This window comes from Suncus etruscus, chromosome 12, assembly GCF_024139225.1.
Source record: "Suncus etruscus isolate mSunEtr1 chromosome 12, mSunEtr1.pri.cur, whole genome shotgun sequence".
NCBI classification, from domain to species: domain Eukaryota; kingdom Metazoa; phylum Chordata; class Mammalia; order Eulipotyphla; family Soricidae; genus Suncus; species Suncus etruscus.
In genome coordinates, this window is record NC_064859.1 from 55,639,100 (window position 1) to 55,665,824 (window position 26,725).

A 26,725-nucleotide genomic window follows, 5' to 3' on the forward strand; every position below is an offset into this window, starting at 1 on the left:
GTTTTAAAACACGAAAAGGTGTTTTGTTTACTGATAATTTGTTATTACAAGTAACAGAATTATGACCTTGCTTTAAAATTTTTGAGAGGCAAGAACAAGGGTGTTTATTGCTGTTATTTTCCTGTTGCTGTGACACAGACTTTGGAGAGTGACTCAGGCACAGAGCTGCTGACAAGCTAGGGTTTGGAAAATGTACACTGCGCCTTTAAAAGCTTAGAGGCCGAGCTTACAGCGCAGGGAAGAGAGAAAAAAAAAAAAAAACGGCGGGCTTTTTTTTTTTTTTTTTTTTTTTTTTTTTTGCATTTTAGCTACATAGAAACTTAGTTTTAAAAACAGGTACGTCACCTTTGCGTAGGTTAAACTTATTATGACATTTTGTAACACATTTAAGACTTTTTAATTTTACCAACTGTGGCCTTTATATTTAGAAAAACATTTCAACTTAGGCATCCCAACTCAGGAAAAAGGAACAGTTGTAGCACCAGAGAGACAATTATAAAAGCCTGAGGGAAGATAGGCATTTGTATTGTAAGGGAGGTTTTCGCCCTGCTTGCTAAAATTGCTGAAGCGGCCGCATGGCCAGGATGGCGGGGGGGGGGGGGGGGGGGGGGGGGGTTAGCAAAAGTTTGTTGCCGCGTGTGGAACCGGGTTTAAGCTGGGATTTGGAAAATGGGCGCTGTCCCTTTAAGGTGAAGCCAGCGATGAGCTCAGAGATTAGAATGTGTGCTTGCTTGCTGGAAGGAAAGATTTTACTGCGGAGAAAAAGTTAACTTTGCAAGAGTTCAGCTTTTCAGCGGGGGAGACAGCGCCGCCCCCAATTGATTTCAAGCAGGAGAGCGTGTAAGGGGCTGGGGTCACACGGCTTGAAACAGCTGTGAGGCTTTTCCAATTAAAGGCTTTGTATTGTTGCAATTGCTGGTTAAGGAGGGGAGTTGGTGGAACAGGGACGGAGCTGAAGCTAGGGAAGTGAAGGGCTGTTTAGGATTTTGCACAGAGGGTGCAGCGGCAGAAGTAAAGATGAAGGGTCAGAAGAGGAAGGAAACTGAGAGACAGAGTTAGAGCGAGAGGGAGCCCTGGAACACTAGATTTTTGGCAAACATCATGAACAAATATTAAAAAATTACAAATATCTTTTTTGGTAACCTCTATATGTCTGGCTTTCAACTCAGACTGTATATATTTAATGAATTTAAGTTCAGTACTCAAAGAATTACCCATGGTAGCGTCTCCTATGGGCTAAACCCCAAAAGCCAATCAGGGGCGGCGATCGGAACGACTGGAAAAAACTGCAGTTTAAATATTTGATTAAGGCTAACTCGTTTCAACGCTTACCCTGATGAGGTAATTTCCGCGATTTACGAAGGAGCTCTAGACTCGCCGACCTGTAGTCGTTCGGAGTGTGGCGGTGATCTTCGAGCCCAGCGTTGGGCGCCAAAATGCAGTGACCAGAAACCCCCCAGGGGGGACCCGGCCAGCAGGAATTAGCTGGGAAGGCTTCTCAGACGACTGCACTCCTATTTTGCTGAGTAGAAGAACAACCACACTGTAAAAAATCTGAGAGAGGTTAATAATAAAGACCCAAGGCAGCGTCTCACTGGTCAAGGGTGTCTTTATTGGCTACAGTTCCTTCTTAAATAGTGAAGGAGAAAAAGGGGCAGTACAAAGGTGATGTCAATCATACTTTTGGCGCGAAGGCTCATAAGGAAGTGGGCAGTGGGCTAGGGCTGGATGACCTTTAAGCTATACTGAACGTGCTGTTTCAATGGAAACTTCTAGTGTCCTACTAGCTGCATTCCTAATTGCTTGACTATCAGGAAATGGTGCAATATGTGCTTGCCTAAGTGATCTTGAACAGACAATATAGCATATACTTATTGATAACAGCCTAAATTACTCCGGAATGTGGTCTTAAGGAATGGGGCCTAGTTTCTGATAACTGGACCAGGCAGTTTTTTCTCTCCTCCGGGCTTATAGCTAAATTAAGTCCTGCAGCTACATTCTTTTCTCTTAGCTCAGAAATTTACAGCAAGATTGCATATTGCTTTTAGGTGAAAAGCTGGGCTATGGCAGAGAGAACAGCAAAATGTCCTCAAACAAGTCAGTCCCCAACAATATTGTTCTAGTAAAGGATGATGAAAAATTCATTCAGTTATTTCTTACATTGCCTTCTTTACAAACAAGTCTCTTTATTCAGCATTTCCGTTTTCTGATGCTTTATGGAAATGGAGTAGGCACTTCATCCATAGAACCAGCTCGAAAATTGACATCAAATAAGACATAGATGTGAAATTCCTCATGATGAATAAGAATACAATTAAGAATAACTTATTTGATTTTGTATAGCAGAACCAGCTCTTAATTTGATAGTCTTTTAATCTATAAAATGATTAATCCTCAATAGAAAATGCTTTTTTACTGAGTTGTCACTGGTAAGAAAAATTAAAGGAGAAAATTGGAGAATAATGTTAAAAGAAACTCTTTTGTGAGTATCAGATTATAATTGTGAAATGTAATATATTTATATATTTAATGTATTTATATGTATATTTAATGCAATAATAAAATCTTATGTATTTATGTCTATCAAACATATTGAAGCAAATTATAGTTAATGATAAAATAATTTTAGTAACAGCATTTTTCTATGAAGTCTTCTAGAGAAAACTATTGAAATTTGTTTATTCAATGTAAATATTTTTTATTATTGCTATCATTTATTATTCAGGTATTACTGAGTGTCATCCTTGTACCACCTTTTGAGTTTGGCAGTGAAGATAGCAGTTGTAAAAAATAGTTATATTTGCAACCTAAAATATGAACTAGAGCATCAAACATTGAATATTAGAAAAGAAATATACTAATAATAAATAACTTATTTAAAAGATGACATGTCAGTGGCATGTTTAAAATACTGATATCATGTGCCATTTCTTTCTATGAAGTCATGCTGTCACTTATAAAACCATCTGTTTAGCTTTATATTTTGTTCTATTTTTATATTTTTAAGTTATTTTGAAAATGTACTTTTCCTTTTGGTAAAAACTTCTATCTGATAAGGGTTAGATGTCTAGAACAGAATTTGTCTATTTGTCATGGGCCAATTCCAACCTGTCACTATTACTGAAATGACCAAAAATATCTGTTCATCTGTTGTTGGTAGCTGCTTTTTGAAGTTACATCAATTAAATTGAGGTTATGACAATTGTCACAATAACTCACAAAGCCTAATGCATTTATTGTCTTGTCCTTGAAGAAATAACAAGATGGTAAATATCTGGTCTAAAATAGTGGCAATATTTCTTTTCTTAGAATTCTGATTTTTGCCTCTTCCACATATGTAGAGTGGCATAATAATTTCAGAGTTAGGATTATGTAGAACTGGGCCAATAAGGTTCACACTCATATTGTGTATTTGCTAGCTGTGTTTTTTTTTTTTTTATCTCATACATACACTTTCAGTTCTCTTTGATTAACATGCTACATCTTGTTTTTTTTTTCAGCTGTTGTTGATGAAATCCATTCACTAATAGAAAAAAGTAGAAGACTAATCATTGTTCTAAATAAAAGTTACATGTCTAATGAAGTCAGATATGAACTTGAAAGTGGACTTCATGAAGCACTGGTAGAAAGGAAAATTAAAATAATCTTAATTAAATTTGCATCTGTCAGCGACTTCTCATTCTTGCCACAATCACTAGAGCTTTTGAAATCTCATAGAGTTCTGAAGTGGAAGGCTGATAAATCTCTGAGTTACAACTCTAGATTTTGGAAAAATCTTCTTTACCTGATGCCTGCCAAGGTAGTCAAGCCATGCAGAGATGAATCAGTAGAATCGTTTCCTTTTTTTCAAGATTCTGAACTTAGAAACCTAAACAAATGAAAAAACTACCATATACTAGTAAATGAAAGTGTTCCTCTCTAATAATTAAGCCAGTATTCCAAAATTTTAAACCTATAAATATCCTACTCAGTTGAAAGATGATATCTGTCATTTAGTTGTCAGAGTGAGACTAAATGTTGATCCCCAAAACAAACAAATGGCTAAAGACGGGAGATTGAACACTTGCCTTTTATATGGTCAAAGGATTTAATCTCAGGTTTCTCATATGATCCCTTGAATCATGTCAGGAGTAATCCCTGGTGTAGAGTGAGGAGTAAGCCTGCATACAACAACAAACCCAAGAAACAAAAACAAGCAAAAGAAAAAATGCCAGAGAAGTAGTACAATTGTTAAGGCATTTGCTTGCATGCAACTGACCTGCATTTAATCTCCAGCATTGCATGTGATTTCCTAATCCCTGCTAGGGTGATCTCCAAGTGCAGAGTAAATCCTGAGCACCACCCAGCCTCTACACAACAAGAATACTAAACAACATCATATGAACTTTTTCCTTCTTCAAAAACAAGATGCAAGGGCACATGCTCATTACCAGATTCAGCAACTTTAAGACTGACAGCCTCCGGAATAATGTTACAAATGGGGCACAACTCTGAAGTTTTGATGCTAACTATTGAACTTAAGGATGCAATGGGGCATGTTTTCTGAAACAGCAATGGGAGTGTGCCTTTATTTTCCCATCATAACCATCTTACTTGGAATGTCTTCTAGATACTTCTGGTGGGGCTTTAAATGTGGTAGGAAAGCTATGTGTGAGACTTCTGTAAAAGGCTTTCCTCCCAAGCTATGCCTTTCATGCATTCAAAGCAGTTATAGGCACTGTCAGTGACATTGCTTCATTCAGATTATTCATTGAATTTTCTAAAAAGGGCTTTTAACTTTTAGGAGAGATGCAACATTAATTCAAATAATCCTTGGCTCTTTATTAATGACCTAAATGTATTGACTAAACAATATAACTACACAATAATTATTGTATGCAAAACCAGAGCCAGTTATAGCTAAATAAATAATAGTTACTTGTTTATTTAAAAAATTAATAATAACAATTGAGGACCAAGATAGAATTCAGGTTATAGAGCATGTAATTTGCCTTTGTGATTTCCAAAATTCTATCCTAGGCACCACATGACCTCTGGAATATTGTCAAGTGTGGCACCTACAACTAATATAAAACAAATGAAAATTCCAAAGTTGCCTGTTTTAAATGAGAACATGGTGTTTGGAGTTCATCTTCCGTATGAGATAGTCAATATGCTTTAGCTCCAGCCCTGAGTTTGCCTCTACTGTGACCACAAGTATTTCACTAACACTGAGGCAATTTCCTCAGTTTTAAAATTAGAACTTACAATAGTTGTACTTACTTCACAGGGGACTGAATCGATAAATAAAAGAAGAAAGAATAAAAAAAAACCCAATAATAATTCTTGAAACAGACTTAGCATTGTATAAATATTATCATGACAGTTTATGATAATCATTAGTTTGGCCATTTTGGGGGCGGCAAACTGCAAAGAGAAACAAGGAAGGGAATATTAGAAAGGAAAGCAGTTTTAAATAAACAGCATTTGTTTGTGGTAAGAAGCTCATCAGTAGGACAAGATATTTTTTCATTGAATTTATGCCTACCTTTTGACTTCAGAATTGTTTAACTCTCAAAATGAGCCTCCCACAGGAGATTAGCAGCAGTTTATTTCCTGTGAAAGTCACTCAGTAAATGATAAATGACAACCACATAGAAAGAAAATGGTATGTTTGGAAAGCTAGTCCAGCTGCAGCACGAATGTTCCTAAATGCTTAGACTCCTGTTGTAGTTGTAATAGGTAATGCTAAAAAACAAAGAAGAATATGATTTTTATTACATTATTAGTGTAAGAAACAGAATTAATTTTTGCAGGGCTCAAAGTTTTGTGTGATGGAGAAAAATTTAATTTATCTTGTATATAAATAAGCATTGGTGAAAATATATGGTCAAGTCAGTTTTGCTATTGTTTTTAATAAAAGAATTATTTTTGTTTTATTATGTAGGCCGTTGTATATGTTGAATATATTTTGTTAAAATATATTAATTTCACATATTGGATTGTATGACTTAGAGCACTTAAAATGCATTAAAATACATTAATAAACTATTAGTCTTGTACCTCTTTTTATAAATGTCTCTTGATAACTTCCTCTTATGTTAAGATTTCAATTCCTATTATCTACATATATGTCCACTATTATAAGATATGGGCATTTAAAGTGAATTCCTATATTATGCTTTGTTAAATTCACTACTTTATAGGTACTTTTTAAAATTTTACTTCTATCTGGGAACAAAATAATCCCCTTTGGTGTCTCACAGGGCCACTCATCCACATATAGCACAGGTGGTAGACCCTCACACACCATTCTACTCATAGCATATTTCAAAATTTAAATGCAAATATTTTTAACTAGAATGAGTACTTTATTTCTCCCTCAAATAGCATCACAATCTCCTATGACTTCAGATATTCTTAAACTTGGTGTTTATCTCAGTGACTCACTAAATAAACAACATATGAGATGTTTGAAAAACAACAAATGTTTATCTTTCAGGCATTGTTTCTTGATTAAACTCTTAGCCAGCAATGAAGGTTCTGAGTGTGGCTGAACTACACATTTTGCAGGAAGTAGTAGGTGTGTGAGTTGTGGGCAGGCACTAAACCATCTGAATGCCACACCTATGATAACAATCACCACTGTCTAGAAGATCAACACCTACTATTTCTGTTTTGGGATGATGAAAACTAGCTTTTATCTATTGTGTATCTTATAGTCATATATAAACATTTAGAAGGCATGCTACTCAGTTTCAGCAGTCCTTAAAACTTGATGCCTAGGTTTAATGAGCAAGCAGCAAAATGCAAAACAACCTTTTGTGCTGTGTTTTTAAGTCCTAAGATTCCTAAAAAAAAAAAACAAAAAAAAAAAACACCTTTGCTTATCCTAAACAGGGGAGAGAAGGTGTAAGATTAGATGTGCAGACACTGTACTCTATATAACAGTTTTATTGAATAAAATTATCTCTGAGGAGATAATGGTTGAGCTAGAATGAACATAATCCTCTCTTGCTATTTAAATTGGTGAGATTAAAAATCGTTTTGATAGGACAAAATAGATCTAAGTTAATCCTCCCAAGTCATATAGAAAAGGTGAGATGTCAAAGGTGCTGCTGATTATACTGCAAACATGAAAAAATCCATGAACTTGGAACGTCTGTGGCACAGCTGCCAGCTCCAGTTGTGTAAACTAACAAACATCCATAGAGGCCTGGACATTTGAATTTGTTGAGCACTGACTTTCATTGCATCTGTGCATCTCACCTGGAGCCTTGGAATCAACACTATTGCTGATTTGCAGTACCTTGTAGTATACAGAATCAGTCCACTACTAATATATTGACCAATATTCATATTTTATTCACACGAAGCAAATGACCCATTTTCAAGTATACAGTTTGTAGATTTAAAATATGAAGTATAAAGACATCCACTTGTTGGGTGAGGCTGCCCCAGGCATCGTGCTTCCAACCCTCTTGGCCAGCAGGTTTGAAGATGCAGGACAAGGGCAGATAAATAGTCCACAAGCAGTCAAAGTTTTATCAGAATCAACTCACTTTATTTCTTAGATTTTTTTTCCTGTATTGAGTCTCTGTGCCATGTGCTCACCTTGGCTGAGCTCTCCCCATGCTGCTCATCCCATCTCTCTCTCAAGTTCTCCCATGCCTCTCTCCTCTGCCTCCCCTCCAGCCAGACTCTTTTACTTTTTATTTAAAACAGCCCACCCAATCTAGGTATGGGTGGGTCTGTTTATCCAGATGGGATTAACATATCAAAAGAAGAGATCAGAGAAATAGGAAGTTGCCTGAGGGGTTACTTTTACAACAGTTCAGTGCCATTAAATCCACTTCAACTGTTAAATGGGCATCATCTATTTGTATCCAGATTATTTTCATCTCCCTACAAAGAAATCCTGTATTTCTGTTGCTGTCACTCTCTTCCCCTGTCATCTGGCAAGCATTTATGTGCTTCCTGTCTTCATCCTGACCCAGTTATTTTACAGATATAGAATTATATGACATATGTCTTCTTTAACTTGAAAAAATGCCATCAAGTTCCTATATTGTATCATGGATAAATAATTTATTCATTTTTATGAATATTAGTATTCCATTGTATGAATGCATGTTGAAAGATCATAACCATTCGAGTAGGTTTCTGATTTGGGGCTAATGATAATAGGACAACTATGAACAGCTATGTATAAATTTTTGTTTGAAAAATTGTTTCCATTTCTTTTGGTATATACATAGGAGTAAGATTGCTGAGAATATGGTAATTATATGTTTATTTATTTGTGAAACTGTTAAATTTTTTGTTGTTTTTGTTTTTTGGGTTTTGGGTCACACCGGCAGCGCTCAGGAGTCACTCCTGGCTCTATGCTCAGAAATCTCTCCTGGCAGGCTTGGAGGACCGGATGGGATGCAGGGATTCGAACCACCATTCTTTTGCATGCAAGGCAAACGCCTTACCTCCATGCCATCTCTCATTTCTTTGTTAAATTGTTTTCTTTAACAGTTGAACCCTTTCATATTCCACCAGCCAGGTTTGAAATAAAAAATTCTTCTAATCATCTGTAACAGATTTAGCCATAAATATTTTGTTTACTAAAAACAGTTTTAGATTTTGGGGGGTAGTGTTTAATTTATTGAGAAAGTCAAGGATCAGGATGCAGCTCAAGAGGTAGAGTGAATCTACAAAATAAATAATACGCAAAAAAAGTTCAGTTTCTTTTTTTTCTTAACATATCCTTTAATTTTAATTTTAAATTTTGTTTACTTTTGGATTTAGAATCACACCCAATCCCTGGCTATGTACTCAGTTATCACTCCTGGTGATGTTAAGAGGTCCATATACTATGTTGGAGATTTAACCAAGGTTGGCTATGTGCAAAGCAAGTATATTATTACCCCTTGTACTATCTCTCCAGCCCCAATCCTTACATTTTTAATATAAATAGAGATAATAATATCAGCGCAAAGACCAAGACCACCAACCATAGAAGACAGATTAAAATGACACTGAGGGAACAGAACTTCTAGAACTACAAAGAAAGACTTCATCATAAGTTCCACTCCCTGACCTGTGCAGATACCGAGATCTCTAGATTCAGAGGTCTGATTTTTTTCACCCAGGACGAAGCAGAAGTCTTCCATACACCACAAAAGCACCAAGGTGAGAGTAAATGAATCTGAAAGGAGTCTATAGTTAATCCCATGACAATATACTTCAAGAGTGGAGAAACCCTCTTTCTCTTAGGCCAAGGGAATTTCTTTTCAAATGACCCCAATATTTACTGTGCCTGTGCAGGAGGGATGAAAAAAAAAGGCAAAAAGCACAATTTTTTTTTATTTATTTATCTAGTTTTTGCTGATTTATTTGTTTTGGTGTGGTTATTAAAGTTGTCTCCATTCACATTTTTTTTCTTCTTTTCTTCCTTTATGTGCTCTGCCATGTTTTTTTATTTCAAGACCATGGCCTTTATGTGGTGCTTATCTTTATTGTTGGAGTGTTCACTGGATGTTTTATTTGGCATTTCTTTTTGTACTGTTGTGGTGTTCCACCTCCTTTATCCCCTTCATCTCTCAAAAATAGGATGAGAGCTTTCAAAAGAACTCTGCCCATTTTCGGCATATTTGATTTTTTTCCCCCAGTTTATTACTTTCTCTTCTTCAAACAAAACCACATAACTTGAACTATCTAGTCCTGCCTCCCAACTAGAGCAGGAAATAAGGGAGGTACCAAGACCAAACAGGTGTAGGACCACTAAGTAGTTAGCTAGGCACAGAGAGGACCACTTATTCTGGCAGCCCCAGGGGTGAGGGAGGAGGATATGGGAGGTAGGACAGGAACGGAGGTGGAGGGAGGACAATTCAGTGATGAGAATTCCCCTGATTTTTTGATAATATGTACCTAAAATATTATTGTCAATGATATGTAGGCCACTATTATTAAAATAAAAATTATATTAAAAATAATATATGTAAATATATAAATAATTATTATTATAATAAATGGTAAGAGTGAAGAAGGGAAGTGTTTAAGTGGGCATATGAGAGGGACATGAGAGCTAAAGTTATGCATGAAACCATATTGACAAGAGTACTATAAAGCATACTTTCAAAAGTTATAATGAAGTGCTTCTCATAGAGGCAGATGGGTAGATGAAAGGAAAATGGGAGACTTTGGTGGACAGAAATGGACACTGGTGAAGATATTGGCATTGAAATTTTCTATTCCTGAAATTTGATCATAAATAACCATAGTTCACAGTGAATTAATAAAACAATTTAAAAAACCAAAATGGCAGCATTTCTTTTTTTTTTTAGTTTACATTTTTTATTTAAGCACTATGATTACAAACATGATTATAGTTGGGTTACAGTCACAAACAGAACACCCCCCCTTCACCAGTGCAACATTCCCACCCCCAATGTCCCTCCTCCCTCCTTTTCATTCCATGACTGTATTCAAGACAGGCATTCTACCACAGTCATTTTTTTTAAAGTTCAGTAAGCTGTCTTTTTTTTTCTTTTTTAAAGGATAAGTGTTAAAAAAATATAAATTAGTAAAGGTATGATAGTGGCAATCACCGTTGTTTGTATAGGCCCAGCAAAATATGGGGAAAACGGAAAAAGAAATGCTTGGCCTGTTTACAAGAAGGCTTCACCCCAGAAGTTTATTAGCATAAGACTGACTCTGGGCTCCAGGCATACCAGTCTGTCCAACCCCTGAGTCATTCTCCATGGTCTCAGTGAAACTTTTTCGCACTTTAGCTGTTGTTGGTCCCATATTTAAAGATTCCGGAATCTGTGCATTTCCTTCATCGAAGTCAGGCTAATGTGGAGCATCCTTTAGTTTCACCTCACCATTAGATATGGAGAGACCTGCCCTGCAAGCAGGCTGTTGCTAAGTTGTCTAGGTATTGAGAGCACTCTTTGGAGTAAGTCAATGCCAGAGCAGTGTTAAGGTCTTCCCTGGTAGACGTTTGCATCCTGGTAATGTTATAGACAACTGTGGTTGTTTCCATAGATTCCATAGATTGTTCAGGGGTGTATGGACAATGCCCATTCTTCTGATTCCTAAGCCAAATCAACATGCCAATATTCAGGGTATAAGGCCTAACTACATTACAAAATTTGTGTTCCCAGCTATATTAGATAAGAACTTGTTTGCATATGTATTATTTTCCCATTTTATTGGGCCTATGTAAAAGAGAAACAATGCCACAAGGTATTATTGGTACATCTGGGGACCGAGGGAGCAAGTTCAACATTCCCCATAACTTGGTTCTAACATGAATTCTATACAGAAATACTCTTCTACCAGCATTGCTTATTGAACAGATTTCAAAGGTGAAAAAGCAAACAAACAAGAAAACCAGGAGATACATGTGTTCTTTTTTATGTTTTAGAAATATTCGGGAGGGGGATGTTGTTTCTGGGACACCACTTTGGTCTGTGATTTGGCAATCTAGAGTCTGTAAACAGCTCCCAGCATCCAGTATCAGGAAATGACTTTGACTGAGGGTGTCTCGGAAACTTGATTATGGTAGCAAACACAAGTACCAGTGAAGGGAGTTGGAAAATAGGAGTACATTGATAATAGATTGATAGGAACAGAGTTTTGATTTCTTCTCAAGTGGAGAGTCTATATTTTCATTTTGGGAGCTGGCTGGCAGTTAGCTTGAGAGAGGATAATAGCCTGCTTCATTAGAAGCAAAGAGCTGAGGGTAAAAATGGTTACATGTGGGGTAATAGAGAGCAGGGGTGAGAGTAAAGAACTAGAAATGAGCCTGTAAGGTGGTGGGCCAATAGGGGAAGGGAATAATAATACAACATAGACATTCTGTATATTTTAAACATAGATAAACACCTATGATATCCTATTTAACTATCTGTACTGTATAATGCAAAGTGGATTAAACTATACGCTATCCTATAAATCTAAATACCGTATTTTCTGGCATATAAGATGACCGAGCATATAAAATGACCCCCTAATTTTAGACTTCCTCTGACTCTGGCCAATCTGAACAATCTACAGTGTAGATTCTGGTACAGAACATTGTCTAATTTGCATGCATAAAAAGCCTGCTTGGACTGGCTGAGTTAGAGAGGCGGTCTGAGCAGCCTTGCAGTGATTGGTGCAGGATCAAGTTGGAAAATTTGTTTGGTGGCAATATCCGGACGATTTTTGTTTAGCGGCATATTGAAACCTTTTTTTGGGATATACTCAGCATATAAGACGACCCCCGATTTTTGGTTGCCTTTTTTTTTTTCATTTTAAAAATCGTCTTATATGCCAAAAAATACGGTAAAATTTATGCCCCACTCGATTTGATAATAGGGATTGAGAGAAGGCTTGGGGGCCGGGTGGGCAGCCAAAGGTTGCATCTTCCCGTAAGCTTGGCCCAAATGCCTACAGCATGAAGGCATGCGTTCCCGTGTTGCCTGTTGAAGCTTCTGGCTCCCAGAGAGGAGTTTGGATCCTTAATTGTGCTGGAAGCCGGAAGTTCACCAGTCCCCTCCCCACACCCTTGGAGCAGGATAGGGGAGGCCTGGGGTCTCCTTTAAACTGTTCACCAGAACCCACCTTGCTGGAACCCTGGAGTCCGGAAGGAAGAAAAGAGAAGGCTGTGGAGGGCAGCCAGAGGTCGCATCTTCCTCTAAGCTTGTCCAAAAAGCCTACAGTATGGAGCCAGGCAGCATTTCTTACGATTTTTCCATCTTGAATTTCCAAGTTAATCGTATATTCCAGATATCATGCCTTAATTGCATTTATAATATATCTTATTCCTTTCACAATGGTGTGACTATGTCACAATTCATTCTATTCAATCAAACAATTTGCTTAGCTATTTGTTATCAAAATTATGTTCAAGAGAGTAGTCCTATGTAAATATCTTTCACATTTCGGTAGAAATATTTTTGGGGGCTATACAGGTTTTCTAGGTTGGAGAGTAACACATGTTTATTTAATATTATCATTTTGAATTTGTCAGCAATATAGAGAATTACTTATTCCTTAGCTTTTGATTATATTTTTAACAGAGACAGTTACCTGTTTAATTTATATTCACAGTCTTTACACACTAATGCTATTATGGCATTTGGTATAAATTGCATCTTTTTTGTAGTTTGCCATTTTTCTTCTTAATTTCACTTTAGAATTTACACATTCTCCAGTTATAGAGGCATTCTTCTTAATGAATCTTGCATAGGTTTATTATAAGTTAAAGTGTCAATCTATTTAAATTTTTAATTTATTAAGTTCTATTCTTGGCATTGATAGAATAGAGTCATAGCATCATTTTCCTATTATAGGAAATGACTATTACATAACTGACTATTACATTTCCTAAAACCCTATTCAGATATTATTAAAATGATCAACTTAATTTTTGAAACTTTAGAAAGACAAGGCCCCAATTCAGTTCAATTATTCAATGGCTTCAAGTCAACATTGTTTGTGAATATTTGTCACAAACAGTATCAATGCTTTTTCTTTTTTAAATATTCTTTTTTTTTTTTTGGTTTTTGGGCCACACCCGGTAACGCTCAGGGGTTACTCTTGGCTATGTGCTCAGAAGTTGCTCCTGGCTTGGGGGACCATATGGGACACGGGGGGATCGAACCGCGGTCCGTCCAAGGCTAGCGCAGGCAAGGCAGGCACCTTACTTTTAGCGCCACCGCCCGGCCCCCTTTTTTAAATATTCTATTGATAGTTCTCAACTTCCCTAAGTCTTATGCCTTCTTTCTTTTCACCATGTGTCTTTCTTGTAGCACTGAGTTTTTACATGTGCAGAATATTCGTGTGTGTGTGTGTGTGTGTGTGTGTGGCCAGAGATTCAACTTAAGTCCTTATACATGCAAAGTAAGAACTCAACCATTGAGCTGCATCTCTGGACTGTGAAATGTCCTTTGATTTGCTTTGTATGACCTCTTCAAGTATTATGTCTATGGGAGAAAAATTTGGAAGTAAATCCTAAGTAGAGTTTTTTTTTCAATTTAAAGAAAAAGTTTGAGAATTGAAGTGACAAACAACCAAGATTTTTGTTGAGTTCACCTTTGCCTTTTTTTTTCATTGCTCTTATCCAAGTGTTTCCTTCAATTCCCCAACCCCCAACATTTTCTAGTCTATGGTTACATGAACAGATCCCATAGTGGTTTAGAAAACTATGTCTATACAAGCTACATGACTACCACCAATGTTTTAATATACACTTAACCTTGACCAACATCTGCTTCATCTATGACCCTTCCCCTTGTCCTTAAAAACATATGCTTTTAACTTGCCCATTGCCCTAAAGAGGTATGAAATGTTTCTAGTTTTCCTTGTTTAATGTAGGAATGGAAGGGAAACAAACTTAGTATGTGTTGTGTTTAGGGTCACTCTGGATTGCTAAAGTATATTCTCCAGTAACCCTTTCATGGAGGGGATGCAAAAAAATTAAGCCTTTGAACTCTTCAATATAAAAAAAATACCTGTTTTGCCTTAAAAATTGAATGGCAGTTTAGGGGGGTAGAGGATTCTAGACTTGAAGTCTTCTTCCTGTAGAACTTGGATGATGTTGGCCCATTTGTTTCTAGCACTAGCATCCAGAGTGCCCAATGATAAGTTGGCTCTCAGCCCGATTCTCATTTCTCATCCCTCTATAAGTTATTTCTTCTCTGTCTCTGTCTCTGTCTCTGTCTCTGTCTCTGTCTCTGTCTCTCTCTCTCTCTCTCTCTCTCTCTGGAAAACCATAAGATTTTCTCTTTGATTTCTCTTTGTCATGGAATTCCAAAGCTTCACTAAGATATGTCTTGGGGTGAGTCTATTTTCATCAATTTACTGGGAACTCAATAGGCATTAACAATCTCAAGACTAGAATTTCTCTTGAGTTCCAAAAGGTTTTCTTCAATTTTTCTTTGATTATATCCTCCATTTTCTTTATTACAATTTACTGGGATTCCACTCAAAAGAATATTGGCACTTCTGGATGTATCTTCGATGTCTCCTAGCCTTCTTTGTTGATGATGTGCTTGTATTGGATTAGATTGTATTGGATTTGTATTGGATTAGATCCATGGAACTACTGGACCCATCTTCAATCTGACTTCATACTCAATTAAAAAAAAGTCTATTCAGCTATTCAGAGCACGGATTGAGTTCTTTATTTGCAAGACTGTTGGGTAATGTTTAATATTCAAGATATCTTCTGTAGTTCTTGGAAAATATTAATAACACTTCCAAGGTCTTTTGTTTCTTGCATTGTGTCAGCATTTTTGGACAGGAGCTCTTTTCTTTGCAATGGTTTGTCTCTTCTTCCACAGTGTTTTTAAGTGGTTCATGGTTCCAGATGCAATACACTCATAGGTCCGTGAGTGCTGCTTCTGCTCATCAGAACTAATTTCTACTAATGAAAAACCAGAGGTAAAAACAGGAATTCAGAGAGCCTCACTTCTCTGACTGCTGCACCCAGCCATCTCCTCCAAGCTCATCAAGCCTATCTCAACTCCAGACTCTGATTCACCATTGTGCGATTGTGTCAACTTGAGTTCTGTTTTTCAAATACCTACACTTCTCCCTCCTTCTCCAACCCAGAGACCTCTTCATCCCCCACTTTCACCTTCTCTTCCTTTTCTAGCCCTGTAGTTTCTTCTTCCATTCCCAGAACTGAAGTCTCATTTTCTTCCTCTTCAAATTCTGAGGACTCTTCTGATCCAATTCTGAATCCTCTAGCTCTAAGGACTCTATCTTCTCTGAATCATCTTTTTCCTTCCAGATAGAAGACTGCTCCTGGGTCCTAAAGTCTCTGTCTTCTCCTGACTTAGCAACTTTCACTTCTTTAATAAATAGAAAACTCAAGCCATCATGAGTGGGTTCCTCAGCTTGATAATTGGAGTCTATTATAATTTGATTCATATTTTACGAAGCCTGTATATTCTTCCCTGCTTTGTTTTCTTCCTATCTAGGAATCCTTTCAGCAATTCTTTCATAAAAGGCTTTGGCTTGCAAATTTGGTGAGGCTTTGCAGTTCAGAGAAGGTTCTCATTTCACCATCACATTTAAAAGCTAACTTAACTTGGCAGAGAAACTCTGCCTCAAAACCATTTTCCCTTAGAAGGTTGAAGACATGCCTCCATTGCTTGCTAGCATCAAGCGTTCTGATGAAAAGTCAGTTGCCAACCGAAATACTGCCCCTTCATTGGTCAATTCATTTTCTTTGTTGAAGGCTTTTGGAAAATTTTTTTATTCATTAAGTTATGAAGATTTTTCCCCTCTCTCATTTCTTTGACAAGTACTTCCTCTCTAATTTCTCTGCTTTCTTTTGTAACTTCAATTGAGCATGTTGCAAACTTTCTCTCTTATAGCTTCTTTTACTCTTTCAATGGCCTTGTCATCTTCTAGTGTATTCTGGAACAATTTCTTGACTTGGCAAATACTATACTTCTCAGCTTTTTCAAATTTCTTACTCAGCTGAAATCTGGATTCCATGGACAAAATGTTTTCTTTGTTGTCGTTCTTTTCTTCTACTGGCTTTCTTGGAATTTTTCACTTCAGACATTGCACTTATTCCTAAAATTTCATCCATTTCTTTCAAAAGAGATTCCCTCATGTCTTCAAACATTAACTCCAGATCTTCTATCAAATTTTTAATTGTCTTTGTAATAATTGCTAACACATTTTTGAATTTTAAACCTATTATCTGGCCTATTTCCTGGTCATTTTTCTAGTAATTAAATGCTTCCGATATGGTTGGTATCCTTCAGTTTCTTTGTAAATTTAGAAATTTTGGATTGCACAGAGGACATTACAGATGTTGTCAAAAATAGTATTTTTGTTTCCTGGAGAGAAATGTTTGCTTTTGCAGGCCTGCTGTATTTCCCAAACTCAATTTTTAAGTCAAGACCTGAGTGAAAGGGATTCACTCAGAGGGTCATTGTTGCATTAAATAATTAACGATGGTCGTGGATGGTGAAGGATGGAGGGAATTTTCTCTGCAATCCCAGGCCATGTGGCTCCGCAATCCCCATCCAGCTGGCGGGTCCCAGGTTTAGGTGAACGGCGGAATCAGACTCATCCAGAGACAGGCATCAGGAAGCATCAAATTTATTCATGCCCTATTCACCACATGTGTCGCCTATATCATAACCTTTTAAGCATTTGCTATTCTTAGCTAGCCCTGCATCTTAACTCCTTTCAGCCATCTTCCCTTTGACCTCCATGCTGGTCAAAGACCAAAAGAGCAATAGGGCTAATCCCCTGGGTCAAAGGCCTTATATAACCTTTCAAGACCACTCCCCGGAATGGGAGGGTCTCAGGTAGGTACACCTAAATCCAGGGTGGAGTTACAGATCATGACAAACACACACACAGAAAACCATTTGGAATCCTGAGTAGGCTTTTCTTTTTCACTTTTCTTTTGTTCTCCTTCCTTCCTTCCTTCCTTCCTTCCTTCCTTCCTTCCTTCCTTCCTTCCTTCCTTCCTTCCTTCCTTCTTCCCTCCCTTCCTTCCTTCCCTCCCTTCCCCCTCCCTCTCTCCCTCCCTCCCTCCTTCCCTCTTTTCCTTCCTTTCTGTTGCAAGTCAGCCCTTGATGGGGTTGACTAATGGAGGGATGGAGGATGAGGCCTTTCTCCTCCAGCTCGGACCATGCAGCAGGAAGAAATCCAACAGGCAGTCAGGCTTCCGAAGAAAACAGTTCTTTATCCCTTGAAGAGGCTGATGCCAAAAGGCCCCAGAATAGGCCCCAGGAAAAAAGCCCTTCGCCTTTCACAGACCCTTGTTTTATACCCCAGAATCAGGTACCACCCAATGGTGGGATCAGGTACTACCCAATGGTGGGAGCAGAATCAGGTGCCACCCTAAGATGGGAACAGAATGCCAGGTCACACCCTAGGGTAGGGCACAATCACCGATCAGGGTAGGGTCAGTAACATAATAATCCCATTGAAATGTTTACATACACAACAATTCCTTCCTTCCTTCCCTCTTTCTTTCTTTCTTTCTTTCTTTCTTTCTTTCTTTCTTTCTTTCTTTCTTTCTTTCTTTCTTTCTTTCTTTCTTTCTTTCTTTCTTTCTTTCTTTCTTTCTTTCTTTCTTTCTTTCTTTCTTTCTTTCTTTCTTTCTTTCTTTCTTTCTTTCTTTCTTTCTTTCTTTCTTTCTTTCTTTCTTTCTTTCTTTCTTTCTTTCTTTCTTTCTTTCTTTTTTTCTTTCTTTCTTTCTTTCTTTCTTTCTCTTTCTTTCCTTTCTTCTTTCTTTCCAAAAATGACCAGGGGAACCAGGGGGTCAATACCAGCTACAGATGGTTTACTACTAGATCTTGACAATATAGCATTGATCATAACCTGAGGGTCTACAGAGATCCATCAGTGCCACACCCTTGGTACTTGGAGTGGGGGTCCCTCCAGGGTGAAACCTAGCAGGGCTCAGTGCTAGATGTCAAACTTAAAGAATTAAGCAATCCACACTGCTGCTATATTTGGGATACTAATTCATACTTATCTCCTCCTCCCTTAAGAACAGATACCTTCATTCCAAAACACCTTTGCCTCTAGTATTACATGGCAATAGCCCCATAGTTTTGGTGCTTACAGGTCAATTTGAAGAGTTTCTTGAGAGAGGGTGATATATCGGTATAGTAAAATAGTCAAAGAACTTTATACTTTATTCTCCTTTCACTTCAGAATGTAATAAGTCCATTATTTATTTATTATTTTTGTGTTTTGGGATCAGAAACTATTTATGACTGTTTGATCAGAAATGATCCCTGGTGGTTAAGGGGACCATATGTGGTACTGGGTTTGAGTAAGGTAGACTGCATGCATGGCAAACATTGCAACTCATTTTTTATATATACATAAACTGCCATGTTTTTTCAGAAATAAAAGAAATAGACTATTAACATTACAACAAAACTATACTAGGTGAAAAAAAGGCAAGATAAATATTACAAATTATATAATTGATGTAAGGCTCTACTCTTCTGTAATTCAACCCCAAAGAAATGGAGTCTGAAGAAAAATTATCACCAAGTATAATGTTAAAAAGCAGACTCAGAAGGCTTTCAAACATATGGTCTGAATCCCACCAAACCTACCTCTCTTTTATTTGACCAGCTCAGACCATACTGGGAAGAAGAAGGTCCAGTGACAGACAAAGTAGCAATCTCGAGCTAATCCAGTGTAGGTGGGCCTTTTATATTTATAAAGGTATTGCTGAAAAAGAATACTGGGACTAGGGAAGGTCTTTTTGAGGAGAATAAAGCAGGATATAATTTATATATATATATATGTATATATATATATAATTTCAGTTATATAAAGCTCTAGAATAGGCAAAGTTCAATATTGGTGACATAAATACATTTTTTAGTAGAAATTATTTTATTTAAAGGCAGTGTTTCACATTTTGACACAATTGGTCATAATACATTTATTTCCAGGCAAGTGGCAGCAAAATATTTAAAAAGAAAAATAAGTAAAAGAGAGTATATCATCAAGAAAATTTGTAAAATTATTGTATCTCACAATGAGATCACTAAGTCATTGTCAAATTTAGTAATCTCTTATTGCAAATTAATTATTCTGTTACTTCTTTTGTTTTAAAATAATAGGTGTCTTTAGGTACATATGGGCATCTAAATTGGTTTGTCTTTATGGGGATGACAGTATCTAAAATACTGGAGCTGTTGCACAGCCCCAAATATAGTCACAAGGGTCTGGAGTGGTGGTGCAAGAGGTAAGGCATCTGCCTTGTATGTGCTAGCCTAGAATGGACTGCAGTTTGATACCCTGGCATTCCATATGGTCCCCATGCCAGGAGTGGTTTCTGAGCACATAGCCAGGAGTAACCCCTGGGAGTCACTGGGTTTGGCCGAAAAACCAAAAAAAAAAAAAATCTTACTATATGTATATGTATACATACATATATACCGTATTTGCCAGCGTATAAGACGACCCCCTAATTTTGCAGTTAAAACATAGGTTTAGGCATATTCGCTGTATCAGACAGAACGTTCCTCTACTGCATGTGCTGCATGTGTGCCTGTGCTCATGTACCACAGTGAGCCAATCACAACAAGCAAAGGTTCAAAGGTTATCCTGTAATAGACTTCCTCTCTGACTCTGGCCAATCTGAGCAGGCTTTTTACAGTGTAGATTCGGGTACAGAACATTGTCTAATTTGCATAAAAAGCCTGCTTGGATTGGCTGAGTTAGAGAGGCAGTCTGAGCAGCCTTGCAGGGATTGGTGCAGGATCGATTTGGAAAATTCGTTTTGTGGCAATATTCAGACAATTTTCCTTTAGCGGCATATTGAAACATTTTTAAGGATATACTCGGCGTATAAAAACGACCCTTGATTTTTGGTTGACTTTTTTTTGTTTCTAAAGTCGTCTTATATGCCAGAAAATACGGTATGTATGTACACATATATGTATATATACATACATATGTATACATACATATGTGTCACAAGCTCTGGGAATTCCAAGCACTATTGTTAATACTGCAGCAGGGTGTGGTTTTGGCTGGCAGGTCTCCAGAAATATGTAAGGTGGGGGAAGGGCTCCCATACTCCCTTCAATAAAAATCCTCGTGATGGCAGCCCACATACAGCCATACCTAGAGTTTTGATCAGATTTATGTCTCTGCAGAGAGTTGTACAGGAATGGTGAAGCAGTGCCTTTTTGATAAAGTGGTGATTGTAGGTGATGGGTGCAGCAAGCAAGTCTTCAGCAGGCTGGAACTTTACCCACTTTCTCCTTCTGAGGTTGCTGGCTTTCAGCTGCTTGGTCCATGTTCCATGATTTTTCACAACTTGAGTTATATCTCTTTCAAGAACAGAGTGTGTCTATGGACTTGCTGTATGTAAACATGCTTACTGCATTTGTGAGCATGTTTTCGGCTGCCAACAGCATCATACCTTGTGTACTATTTATTCAACTTTTCTGCAGGTCTTATTTTGTGAATTTATTTGTTCTATCAGGCAAATGTAACATTCTTTTGTTTATTTGGTTTGGGGCCACACCCATTGTAGCTCGGGCTTATTCCTGGATCTTTGCTTGGGATCATTCCTAGCTATGGTCAGGGGACCATATGGTATGCCAAGGACTAAACCCTGGGAGGTCAAAAGCAAACTCCCTATTTTCTACTATCATTGTTCCAACAACGTTAACATTATAACTTTATTTTGAAACTTTATCTGAATTTGAAAATTTATCTGAAGTGCTCCTCAGTGAGTTTAGATTTCAAGTATATATGTATATATATTTTATGTGTATATATACATTATAGCTAGATAGTTGTTTTCTTCATTTTCATATTTGAAAGATTAGTCATAAAAAATTTGTTTCTAAAGGTTACACTTTTGTGGTTACTTTTACGACACACACACATCCCTCAAGTTGAAAAACTGGTTAATTGCTAATATTCTTTACAGGAAATTCCTGTAAAGGAAACAGACTTACTCATTCACTGAACTTTACCACAAAACTTTTGTAACTGCGAGACTAGTTATAAAAATTTCAGAGGCTCCATCTTCAGGACACTTTCTACTACCAATCCAGGTAATAAAATTAGATTTTATTTTGTATGACCATAGGTTTGGTAATATTAAAACACATATATTAAGGAGTAAATTAATTTTATGCTATAGTCATAATTTTTACACTTGTCTGAATTATATGGCTGTTGAGTATTCTTTGGTCTCTTGGTATATTTTTGTCTAGAAAGAGATTTAGTAGATCTTTCTGAGAATGAATACTCTTACATGTATTTTTTAGTTTCAATAGTCAAGTTGCTAAAATAAAAACTTGAAGTTTCTTTTTTTTCTTATGTCTGACAAAGAGGAAATAAAGGTAAGATAGTGATAGATTATTTCATTGGTTTTCTAACCAGAAAATATAATTTAACTAAAGATCTTTCATAATGAACTGTAAATAAAACTTTTTATAAAGTATTTTGTGATTACACATGTAGTCTTATCTAATGATACTTGGAATTACTTATATCTGGAATTGTCATATAAGGAGAACAGCTGATATTTATAAAAACATACTAATCAATGGTGTTTTGAGCATGTTTTGGAAAGATCAAGGTAAGAGACTGAAAATGTCTGCCCAATTCAAATGCTTACTTCAATTTGACCTTAGAGAACAGACATTACAGATTGATTTTCTATCATTCCCAGTCTCTGGTATGTACAGCTACATGGACCTTACAAAATAATCACTATATTAAATGACATCTGATTATTTCATCAAACCAAATTTATACATGTTCTCTTGTGAATATGCAATGAAAAAATATAATGGGGTTCAATTTCATTAAGAAATGCCTTACCTGAGCCTCTGACACTCTGTTGACAGTTCATTATCAACTGAAGGAAGTTGAAGTTCTAGACTTGCCTAAATGAGGACTAGGAGAATCTTCAACCTTTGACCAAAGGAGAGGTTTTTTAGAAAGAGGTATGGAAAACATTTGAAGAGACCTTGCCAATAATGAAAAGTCACCCTTTTTGATTGGCTCTTGTCTTCTTCTATAAGGGTTACAGTATTTATGAGGGGATAAAAAAAAGACTTTGAGATATCTTTATGTGAATACTTTGTTCTGTTAGTCACCAAATAGATGATGATCATTAATAAGGAGGCACAGTGCTTTAAGCCCTGTTCACCTTGGTTGTCCACCAATTAAAAAATAAGGATTACAACCAGAAAGTAAATTAATGAGAAGTTAACCCTTATATTCTCTTCTTCATTTGTTTTTTCATTTTATTACTATAAACAGACAGATTCTGCAACCTAGTTTGAGTCACATTGTCCAGTGCTTTTAAAATATGCATTTTGTATTTAGGTGATTGCTCATGATTCAGAGAAGAATTTTGGTGCTAGGGAACTAGTTTTCAGCTACTGTCAAATTATCTTAAAAGGGTAAATGTGAACTTATAAACCATGTAGCATATGGGCTTTCTAAAACTTGTTTTCCCTTGTGTTGCTAAGTTGACAACAGTCCTAGCAATTGCTGCAATTACACAGCATGGATCCAATAACTCAAGCTCTGTTCTGGTTCTTGAGCAGGATTTTCTTTTCTTTTTTTTTTTTTTTTTTTTTTTTTTTTTGGTTTTTGGGTCACACCCGGCGGTGCTCAGGGGTTACTCCTGGCTGTCTGCTCAGAAATAGCTCCTAGCAGGCATGGGGGATCATGTGGGACACCGGGATTCGAACCAATCACCTTTCATCCTGGATCGGCTGCTTGCAAGGCAAACGACACTGTGCTATCTCTCCTGGCCCGAGCAGGATTTTCTGAGAATGTTTTCTGGCTCAACAGAGACAAGACCAGTAAATTATTCTGGAGTATCTAACTCATTTTTATTTTAAAGAACCCTGAAACATACAGTTATAAAATATTCCAGGTGGGCCTGGTACTTTGGGAAGAACTATCCCAAAGACAAAGCTGTAACCAGAAGCATTGTGACACTAAACCAGAAGGTGAAAGCATCCTGTAGAGACTATCTGTCTCTTCAACATACATCTAACATTGTTACAACGTTCTCCCAAACCAGAATCTTCTGGGAGTACTATAACCATTGTTCTATAGAACCAGTCATTTGACCATAGAATCATGCAATGTTAACTCAGAAATGATCATTGCAATCATGTTGGGCATAAGTTTCAATCTAGGGAACTTTAACAACATTTAATTTTCAAATGTAAAGTCTAGAAATGATACACACTATCTCTAAGATGGATCTACTCCTCATATAGTCCAACTAATTTAGTTTGCAAAGAAAATAACTTAAGTTCAAAAAGAAATTAACCACTCTATCAACCAACTCCCAGTAAAGTAATAATCAAAATTTGATTGTTACATGTTTATTCTGATTTTGAAATGTTTTGAAGCTCTTTCAACAACAAAATAAGTCCTTAAAAGTTGAGATATTTTCTCCTTGGTATTAGAGAAGATTTATGAACTATAATTTCTATCTTAAAGGAGCTTCCGGGCAAGTGGGAGAGTGGCAGATGAAGTAATAATCAGAGTCCTCTTTGGGATTAACCGTGAATAAGGAGTTCTTGAGGTTCTGTTGTATTAGGCATTATTTTTGAAGACTATACAGACTAAAAAAGACATTTTTAAGGTACTTAAAATATGAAGAAATTTTTTTTTAAGAAATTTTTTAGAAAAGGTATTTCAGACAATAATTGGCACTAAGACAAAATAACATACAGTAAATAAAAACAAACATTGTTGACTAGTGCAGTGGAAAAAGGTGGAAATTGGCCAAATGTGAGTGGCTAGGTAGGGTCTGTCTGGATAGGAACTTGAGATAAGATTTGGAGTGCCAATTTATACTGGACTTTTGTACAAGATTCTTTGAAATCAATCATCTCATGGTCATGGAGAATTCTGGTAAAGAATGTTTCATGATGGTCCGGAGCGGAGGAGCTAGAGGTAAGGTGTCTGCCTTGCAAGTGCTAGCCTAGGAAGGACCGTGGTTTGATCCCCCAGTGTCTCAATGGTCCCCTCCAAGCCAGGAGCGATTTCTGAGCACATAGGAATAATCACTGAGTGTCAAACGGGTGTGCCCTCCCAAAAAAGAACATTTCATGAAACTTGCTATAAAGTGCAAGTTTGTTTTTTACGTTTTTGTTTTTATAATTATTTTTATTTTGACCAAAGTGAATTACAAATCTTTCACAGTATTATTTTAGGTACATAGTGCATTGAATCAGGGGCATTCCCACCAACAACGTTGTCCTCCCTCCACCCCTGTTCCCAGCATGCCTCCCATATCGCCCCTCCTTTGTTTCCCTGGCTGCTAGTATAAGTGGTCCATTCTGTGTCTAACTTGTAGATTTGATATCGATTCTGATGTAGTTGGCTTTAATTTGGTGTTTAAGTCTGATCAAGTTTGTTTTTTAAGATATCCTTAGGAGCTTCAGATAAGGATATTGTACTTTCAAGGGCACTTTGGGAAAAGGAGAGTGAAGGGAGATCACATATTGACAATTATTTGTTAATTATTAATTGTTAATTATTATGTGTGCTGTTTTATCTCTCAATTGCAGTTTGTCTAAGAGATTTTAGTAGACAACAGAATATACATAAAGTAATGACAAGTCACACCCTTGAATCTCTTTTGGACCTTCCTTCAAGTCAACAAGTCCCTATTCACCATACTTTCCTTTCAGAGGTTAACATCCAGAAAGAAAACCATGGAGATGGGCCTCTACAACGACAAACTGATCTGAAGTGACCTTCTTTCCTTCCCACAATGGATGTCTTCCATTCAAGATTCATCTCCCGTGATTAAGATTCTAACTCTTTACTTTCTTCTGGAAGAAAATACTCAATGCGGCCTTCCCTCACACTCACTCAGCTTGCTACCCTATTGACTGGTTTCCCAGTTCCATCAAGTAATGAATATTTTCCTATAAATCTTTGTGTTGTTTTTTTTTCAAATGTGTGTTTACCAACATACTCTCTCTGATCAGAAGATAGTCAAGCTTCTCAGAGTTTCTGAACTAGGACTCAATCTTATGTCTGTTCTATCTTTGACAAAACAGGGCAATGTCAGTAAAAATCACGTCATTCTCCAATTTTTGGTCTCTGATTATCATTTGCATATCTCAAATTACATATCTTGATTTCTAAGTCCTTGACCTATCTTTTACAATAATCTTACAATGTCTTCTTAGTAAGAAATTCATCATCTGTAACTGTAGTTTCATATTAGAAGTTTTCTATGTTTTTTTTTTTTTTTTTTTTTTTTTTGGTTTTTCGGGCCACACCCGTTTGATGCTCAGGGGTTACTCCTGGCTACGCGCTCAGAAATTGCCTCTGGCTTGGGGGGACCACATGGGACGCCGGGGGATCAAACCGTGGTCCTTCCTTGGCTAGCGTTTGCAAGGCAGACACCTTACCTCTAGCGCCACCTCGCCGGCCCCAGAAGTTTTCTATGTTTTTTAACTGTTTTACCCCCCCCTTTTTTTAATCTATTCTCCCCTGCTCTTGTACTCAGATTTCATCTTGTTTATCTACCTATTACCCATTGTCTTGGATAAAGTCTTGCTCACTGCTTTAATATGTGCCCAATTTATCACTTTTAATGACTATATTATTTATTTTTCCCTCTCCTCTACTTCAATCATGTCATAAAGAGACTAGTGTAATGTGTGAGGGTTTAAAAAAAAAACTTTATAGTTGAGGGGCTAAATTTTCCTATTTTCTCAGTCTTAAGTCTTATTCTTATTATTATAGTAGTAATACTAATTTAATAGTTTAGGTCTCTACAAAATATATTCAAAAATTTTATAGTAAAATTAATTTTAATTTATGCTCAAAACAAAATTAAATAATAACTAATATTAATCTGAGCTATATTATGAACATCTGTGTTCCATTTTAAACTCATAAAATCTAGTCTTCCAAAGATTCTATCCTAATATTATGAGGAGGTAAATAGTCTTTGAAAGATGCTTAGGCAATAATAGTGAACCCTTACTAACAGGTAAAATTATTTTTATAAAATAATCTCCACCTCCTACCATCTGAGGACATAGTTATGGTGCCAGGAAGAGGGTCTACATGACTGTACAACAGTCTTTACAGACTGAATTATCTTGAGCTTTTCAGTTCTTAAAACATTGAGAAATGAACTCCAACTTACAAATAAATCAGCCTACCTTTGGCTTTCTGTTATAGAAGTCCCAATGGACTTCTAAGTCCATGTGGCATCCTTAGCTCTCATTTCTAG

General features: G+C 36.8%; 1 protein-coding gene across 1 annotated transcript in view; it reads left to right on the forward strand.

Annotated features, from left to right (window-relative positions):
• IL18R1 (interleukin 18 receptor 1) overlaps window positions 1-3,880 on the forward strand; it is a 50,491-nt gene extending 46,611 nt beyond the window's left edge. Inside the window, exon 10 of the mRNA XM_049784628.1 lies at window positions 3,501-3,880. Within this exon, the coding sequence (XP_049640585.1) occupies window positions 3,501-3,880 (380 nt within the window). The remainder of the gene's footprint in view (window positions 1-3,500) is intronic.
• The last annotated feature ends 22,845 nt before the right edge of the window (window positions 3,881-26,725 follow it).